Below are 8,403 nucleotides of genomic sequence, written 5' to 3' on the forward strand. Positions count from 1 at the left end.
AATTAGCACAAATGGTAAGTTCCGACAGTGCCTACAAGTGTGCCTACTGGCCGCTAGATGGCAATACCGGTTTCATATGTATACACCTGGTATATATCAAAACATATTTACAATTTTTGAATAATTTGATGTTAACATTTTTCATCGAAAATTGGCGAGTTTTATTTAAAAAAAAGAACAATTGTATGTTTAAATACAGCGATTTCATTTTCTGTATAATGTATTGTAAAAGATATTCATATAAACAAATCGCGCATGTTTTTTTCTTGATGTATGATTGTATATAAACTTTCTGGAATGAAAGTTTAGGTTTTGATTTCGTAAGACTTCTTAAGACACTTTCTGTTACTCAATTTGTAATCTTCTTCTATTCGCCACATCTATTCCATTTCCCATAGTTTAAATATTTATTTACCATTGCTGAAAAGAAAGTAATTTGCTATATGTTCTCGTGTTTTAAAATTTAAAATTAAAGTCGTAGATTCAGTAAACGTGTCATTCTCCCTCCACGGGTGAGTCCCTTCTCCAAGTAGTTAACACCTGCTGAGAGCAGACTCGACCTCGATACGCTCTCTTTGAGACACGGCATCGCATCGTATCGGCCCGCTGAATGGTCCACGAAGATGTAAGACTTCATGTTTCTACGGTCACATTCCTCGAGAACTAACTTATCGCGTTTTTCATCGACCCTGGCAATATGTTGCCAACTTTTTTAAACCTCAAATCCTTACATTCTCAAACTTGAAGTCTCGATATGTGGGCCATTCTGCAGAGAAACTTTAAATGTTTCAAATGTTCTATTACCCTTGATTAGTCGATTGTAACCTTTGCGTGCACACCCGAATACCCGGGTCTCCACTACGATACATTTTTGCTTTTCAGTGTAGTAAAAATTAAAATTTCGCTCGGGGCGCCTCCAAATTCTCGTTATTTAGCTCAACTTTAAGCAAAAGTTCTTTTTAGAATTTATTTACGAATTTGTTTCGGAAGAATAATCGATTCAAAGTTTACGTACGTCGCGGACACTCCCACGACACTCTGATATCCGCCATAAAAAATTCAAGTTTGAGTGGAATTATTAATTCCTTATCAAGTTATTTGGTTCATGCACGTGAAATGTATTCAGTAATAACAGAATTAATAATAATTGAATCAATTATTAATTATTCATTATTCATTATACATTCTGTGTTTATGAGTTTTGCTGTTTTGTGTCTTTTAAAGTGTTTTGTGAATTTAGCACTCCCTTTTATTATTTATTTATGGGAATCAACGACAAGGAAACGATTTCAATTTCATAATTATTACAAAAATTTAAAAAGCGATGTGAATTCCTGGGTACCCTGGGAGACTGAACCAGTAATGTAATAATGTATAATAATAATGATAATGTATATAATCAGTAATGTCTATTAATGGAATCAGTAATTTAGAATAGTCCACCCTGTAGTTTGTATTGCTTAAGTCCGTCATTTTGAATGCCATAATTAGTAACATTAATTAATTGAATCAGTCATTTTGAATGGTTTACCCAGTAACTTTCACTAATAAAATAATCGATTTCTATTGATATAATACGTTACTTTCAATGTATTAGAAGTTAATTATGGTTAATTTGGATCATGTATTAAAATGTAAAAATGTAGTGAAGAATTTGAATGGAGAAATAATTTTACTATTTTATTATGTGAGGCAAATCAGTTACTTTTATTGGCTTAAAATCAGTCATTTCAAGTAACTGTTTCATTCTGTCAAAAATATTGACTGATTTCCGTCAGAGCAAGGTTGATTAATTTTAATCAGTCAGATTTTGACTAATTTAAATTTAGATTGTCGTATTCAAAATCCTGAAAGTATATATTTTCTGACGGATTTCGAAAGAAAAAAGTAAAACTCAACAGGATTCGAAAATAAAATTGTCATGTATGAATTATCTCAAAAATTGTAGATGCTTAAAAACAACTTTTTTTTAAAAAGTCAAAAATTAAAATACTAGTATCTAATCAAATTTTTTTGCTCAAATCAGAAAAATACGTGTCGTCTAATTTCGTCTCAAAAACAAAATATTTCTTCACTGAGATATCCTGCAACACAAAGTGTAGAACCTGCCTTATTGAAATGAATGCGATCAAACTAATATGATAATTAAATTCTTGAAAAACTCCAAATTTGACCTAGACTATAAGAGCTTTTTGGCCTGTTTTCTCTTTTGAACTATTTTTAACCTTATAAAGGAGGTCAAGAAGAAGACTTAAATACGTCTTCTCTTATTTCAGGTCCTTTCTGCGTTGGATATTTTGCAGCCGCCACATCTGGACTTCTTCCAGGAAATGTATCCTTTTATTTATCACCGCTTAAGCATTTACTTTATAAGGTAGCGCTGAAGGAGAGTTTCTTGCGTACATATCTTCTTGGGAAATTACGAGATTCAGATTCTTCTCGCCCTCTTTCTGACTCTTATCGTCCTTTGCGATGACTGGTCTTAGCTCGGTTTTAGAAGAGAGGTTCTTCAAAAAAATGGTTTGATAAAATCTTTCTCATTAAATGTTATTTTTATTTCAGAAAATCAGCTCTCGGTATTACAAATTAATTGCGTTTTTAAATGTTCAAAATTCGAAAGCAAAAAACTTTCATTATGTGACTTTTTCTTATGAAGTTTTATGTACAAAAGAGTGGAGGAAGGGAATTATTTATTCCACATAGAACGAATTTTTTTTTAAATCTTTATTCAGACTAGTACAGAATAGATTTTCATAAATAGAAGACATTCTGAAGGATTTTAAAGATTTTAGGACATTTTTTTAACTATTCTAGAATTTTAAAGAGTTTTCAAAAGGTTTCAAGGGATTTCAAAAGACTTCTAAGGATTTAAAATATTGTAGTGTATTTTGAAAGATTTTGATGCATTTTCAAGAGACAGTTAGGATATTTTAAAAAAATCGAAGGGATTTCTTCTAATTTTACAAGATTTTATCATATTTTAATCGATTTTAACAAATTTATTGAGAAATGGATTTGAAACGGATTTTGTAGAATTTCAAAGAGTTTTAAATCATCTAAAGTATTGCCAAAGGTTTTAAAGAATTTGAAAGATTTTAGGATATTTTAAAAGATTCCGAAAAACTTGTAATCGATTGTAATAATTTTAATCAACTATCCAAGATTCCAGGAAGTATATTTTTCACAAGAACTGAGGGATTTCGTAGGTTTTAATAGATTTTAAAATATTTTTTGGAAACTTTTAAATTCGCGCTAAATTTCTAGTAATTTATCTTCGTGTAAATTCTTATAAATTCCTTTGAATTCTTTAAAATTATCTTAGATTTGTATGTCCCGGAAATTAGATTCGTAAACTTATTTTTTCTAAAAAATTAAAGTTGTGCTAAATTGTGATAGAATTGTGCTCATTTGTGCCGTAAATGGTTTTTTGAAAAATCAAAAATTATGGGCACAATTTTTGAAAAACGTTTCTTTTTTTTGCTAGATCCGCAACTTCTTACTAGAGTTAAAACAACGGTTGTGCTAGGCGGCTCGACATATACACAATTTTGTACAAGAAATAAAAATTACAAAAACCTAACCGTTAAAAAAAAAACAAACACCAAAAAATGTATTATTTTTTAAAATTTCGAAAAACTAAAACTTGTGCTAGGTTGTGCTCGATAAATGCAGTCTTTATTGTCTCTAAAAAAATTACGTGAGATGAACAGTTCTCATATTAAAACTTCAAATGTAAAACTCAAAAAACGTAGAAGATGCAAAAATAACTAAATTTCGAAAAAATAAAACTTGTGCTAAGTTGTGCTCGACAAATGCAGTCTTTATTCCGTCTAACAAAATTACGTGAGATCAACCGTTATCATATGAAAACTCAAAATGTACCTGAAAGTCAAAAAACATAAAGTGTCCAAAAATAGTCAAATTTCGAAAAAATAAAACTTGTGCTGAGTTGTGTTCGATAAATCCTCGAAATATGACTATTTTTGGACATTTCGTGTTTTGTGAGCTTACATTTTGAGATTTCGTATGAGAACTGTTGATCTCACGTAATTTTGTTAAAGGGAATAAAGACTGCATTTGTCGAGCACAACTTAGCAAAAGTTTTATTTTTTTCGAAATTTGACCATTTGTGGACATTTCGTGTTTTGTGAGTTTACAGTTTGAGTTTTCGTATGAGAACTGTTGATCTCCCGTAATTTTGTTAAAGGGAATAAAGACTTCATTTGTCGAGCACAACTTAGCAAAAGTTTTATTTTTTTCGAAATTTGACTATTTGTGGACATTTCGTGTTTTGTGAGTTTACATTTTGAGATTTCGTATGAGAACTGTTAATCTCACGTAATTTTGTTAAAGGGAATAAAGACTGCATTTGTCGAGCACAACTTAGCAAAAGTTTTATTTTTTTCGAAATTTGACTATTTGTGGACATTTCGTGTTTTGTGAGTTTACATTTTGAGTTTTCGTATGAGAACTGTTGATCTCACGTAATTTTGTTAAAGGGAATAAAGACTGCATTTGTCGAGCAAAACTTAGCAAAAGTTTTATTTTTTTCCAAATTTGACTATTTGTGGACATTTCGTGTTTTGTGAGTTTGTATGCTACTAAATTCACCTAATATTACTCAGTTTAATTGATTTTTTTTATTTATTGTCTCATTTATCTTGAAGCCTTTTAAACTCACATTTAAGTCTTAGATATTTCATTAAATAATTTCGAATTCCCTCAAGGTTTCCTAAACTCATTTCAAAGTTACTGAATTGAATTAACTTTTTCATGTTTTTGAATTTTCTCCAATTCATTTAAACTCTTTTGAATTCAAATTCAATTCTTTTGAAGTCTTATTAACCGAAGTCTTTTAAGTTAAAAAAAATATACTCACATTGCCAATCGTCATTCGTGACTTTTAATCACTTTTTGGGTTTAAATAGGCCACTTTTTAAGTAAATTTCGCTGTGGCAACCCTGTTAATAATAAATTTAAAATTAATCAATTTAAAATTGTTTTATTCCATTCACAAAAGATTCAATATTAAACATGTTGCAAGATGGAAATTTTGATTATTAAATATTAAGAGTCGTGGAAAATGAAAAATTAGTAAATGAACAATTAGGGAAAAGTCAGAGAATTTTGAAAATGAGAGTTACTCAATATTGATAGATAATATAAAAAATTATCTGAGAAAAGATTTAGTTTACTCAGAGGAGAGAAACTGAAACCTTTCAAACTCCTGATTTGGCATTTTGGAATTATTTGTAATTAATTTAACTGACACGTAAAGCCTTCGAAGAAACCTCAAGTATTATTGGAAGCCCTGAGGAACCTTGATACCATGATTAGTTTCCACGTTTCTAACTATCGATCCAGTTAATGAATTTCTAGGAACTGAGTCAATAAATTCCTCCATATTCTGAATGTCAAAAACCGTGTTATTACTAAATAGGAATCGGAAACATCTTTTAATTATTAATCGTTTATTTCAGCTCATTCTCAGGTAAGTACCTAATTTTTGAGATACATTTGTCCAGAAAAAAATGCTAAACTAAAATGTCTGATGTTACTTTAAGGAAAATTTGACTTAGAAAATATATAAAACCAATTATTAAACTCGATATTAATCTTATTATTAACAATTAATTATTAATTACAGTGTATGTAATAATTTTGGAAAATACCTTAAGAAAAAAATCGGAACTTGTTTCTTTGAAATTTACGTTCACTGATAATTGAATTTCTAGGTTCGAATATCTGAAACCCGATTCCTAATTTTCGCTAATCCGAACTCTATCAGTTCGTCGCTAATCAAAAGTGCATAATCTAACGAATTTCAATAATTCGCAGATTGAGAATGGAACGGTCGATTAAAATCGGTGAACGCTTCGCATAAAGCAATTCTTCCTGCCTCTTAAATCTCCACTTTTCTCTCTGCGGCAATTCGAGCTTAATTATCTTCTAGGTAATTAGCGTTTCGTGCTTCGATAAGGCGTTTGTTACACTTCTAGACTCTACATTTTTAACAGATACTTTCTCACGTAAACCTCTTAACTCTCCTCTTATTTTCTTCCTCAAGCTTCAACTTTACCTGGTTGTTTTTCCTCTTCCCTTGTCCATTGCAAGATCACTTTACTGAGTTTCCAGTACAAAGTTTCACGAAACTTTAAGCAAAGTTCCTCTAAGGCATTTGCAGAAAGAAATCCTCCTTGTTTTCACTTAAAATTCGCTGAAGAGTCGATTTTCCAATTCTGTCTTCAGGCATTCAACAGTTCTGTCTCCATTTTTTGAGCATCTGAGTTTCACACCGGTTAAATTGAATTTGCTTTTTTTATTAACACAGGACCTGAGGTCTCACAGGCCGTTCTGCATAATTATTTATATCTAATTGAATAAGTAAAAAAGCTCCCTTACACCGGTATATGGAGGGACATAGAATTCCAAGGAACTCACAAGATCTTTTGAAAATTTCGAGGGATTTGAAAAACGTTAGGAAATTTTGAAAGGTTCCAAGAGATTTCTATAGATTTCATACGATTTGACATATTTTAAGATATTTTTAAAAATTCCAAGGAATTTTCAAAATCTTAAAAATTTTTAAGTGTTTTTAAAGGATTTTCAACATTTTAGGCCATTTTAAGGGATTCCAAATAATGTTAAATTACTTTCAATAATTTGAAGGTATTTTAAAGAATTTGGAAGATTTTGGGGTATTTTCAACAATTCCAATCAATTCTAAAATTTCTATTTGCTAAAAGAGCTTTAAAAAGTTTCAAGAGATTTTAAAAGATTTATTTTAATAGATTTCGATTTATTTTCAGTTGATATAAATAATGTAAAGTGACTTCAAATAATTTTAAGGATTTTTGTATAATTCTAAACACAAAAATAATTTCGTGGTAATGATTTTTTTTGGACCGCCGCTATGGCGAGAGACTAGGAAGAGATTTATTGGGTTAGGTGCTACACATGTTTGAGATCACGTTCTAGCAGTCTGAAACTGGCTTAATTCCATTTAGCGTAACCTGACCCTTAAAGTGCTGGTTTGGCTACTACCGTACGACACTTTTTAAATGAGCAGAGGCACAGATATGGATTTAAAATTCACACTGCATATTTAAGGGAATTCTCTAAATTTGCACAAGTAAAACGTTACTGAAGAAATTCAAGAAATGGAGAAAAATTATGTAATTTCAATTTTTATGAATTAAGGATTGAACGATACTGTCAAGCTCGAAATCATCCAAGCTTTATAATAATTTATAAAACGAAAATAGACACATTTTTATTTTCTGCGAATTTTGAAAAAGAAATTAAAGTTTACTTTATAGGAAAAATGGTTAAGGTTATAATTGTTTATTTAGAAAAAGTTATTTATATTTTTGTGTTTTTTTTCTTCGATTTTTGGCAAAAGCTGCAATTGTTGTTAAATTATAATGACAAATAGCGGATTTTCTTCTTCAAATTATTCTTTACAACTTAACTTGTTTCTTTTTTATTTTAAACACATTATTTAAAAATCGTAAATTTATTATTTTTATATACCAATAATTTCTGACATCATTTTAATTTTAAAAGAAAAACTGAGCAAACATAGGTTTACAAAATCCTCTTAAGTATATTTTCCTCGATTTTATCAATCAGAAGACGATTGAGTTGAATCAATATCATTTATGTTGTTTTAAGCATAGAATATGCTTATCATAAAGATGGACTACAAAATATTTGTTTGACATAACAAAAATGTTTATTGTTTTAAACATAGCTGATGGTATATTGAATATTTAGTAGATTAAAGCAAAAAAAATTATTTGAATCAAAAAATTTGTTCGATAAAACAAAATCTATTTATTTCAACCTAATTATAATGTATATCTAAAAGAAATATGTTTGATTAAAGAAAATTTTGTGCCTCAGTGTATTACACAATCGCGTTCTCGTATTTGAATTTTCCATTTATCACATTACTTAAATTAAATTAGTAGAATTTAAGGAGTTATTAGTGAGATTTCACTAATTTAGATTCAGAAAGATTCAAAATTATTTGAAACACTTTGATACTAATTCTGATTTTCCTCATGAATGCCAGTAACCATTTAGTAGTTTGGAATTGCACAAAAAACAACGTTTCAAGACGAGAAAGCCTAAAACTCTAAAAACCACCATTTTCGACGTCTACATTAAATAATTAGTGATTAATTTGGAGAAAAAAGATAACATGACAGCAAATTGAAAATCTTAAAATAAAAATTCATGGAAATAGCTGCTCAGAATTGGTTTAAATGACCTAAATATCAGCGTAAAGTAAAGACAAAGAGTGGGAAGGGGTAGAGGGGTCGAAGAATGAAATTCGTTGTTAGACTTATTTCATGAGGAAGTCTTTTGGCATCGCGTGCTTGCGAAGCGGATCAAAAT

The 8,403-nt window shown here is 29.6% G+C and overlaps 1 protein-coding gene across 2 annotated transcripts in view; it reads left to right on the forward strand.

The window, feature by feature from the left end:
* The window catches only part of LOC117181869 (serine/threonine-protein kinase NLK), a 305,252-nt gene that overhangs the window by 182,464 nt on the left and 114,385 nt on the right, over window positions 1–8,403 (forward strand). For both annotated transcript variants that reach the window (XR_004468191.1, XM_033374878.1), the window contains exon 3: window positions 2,277–2,332. Coding sequence is in view for 1 of the 2 variants with exons in the window: in XM_033374878.1 (XP_033230769.1) it covers window positions 2,277–2,332 (56 nt within the window). In the remaining variant the exon portion in view is untranslated. The remainder of the gene's footprint in view (window positions 1–2,276; window positions 2,333–8,403) is intronic.

This window comes from Belonocnema kinseyi, chromosome 10 (assembly GCF_010883055.1).
Source record: "Belonocnema kinseyi isolate 2016_QV_RU_SX_M_011 chromosome 10, B_treatae_v1, whole genome shotgun sequence".
NCBI lineage: Eukaryota > Metazoa > Arthropoda > Insecta > Hymenoptera > Cynipidae > Belonocnema > Belonocnema kinseyi.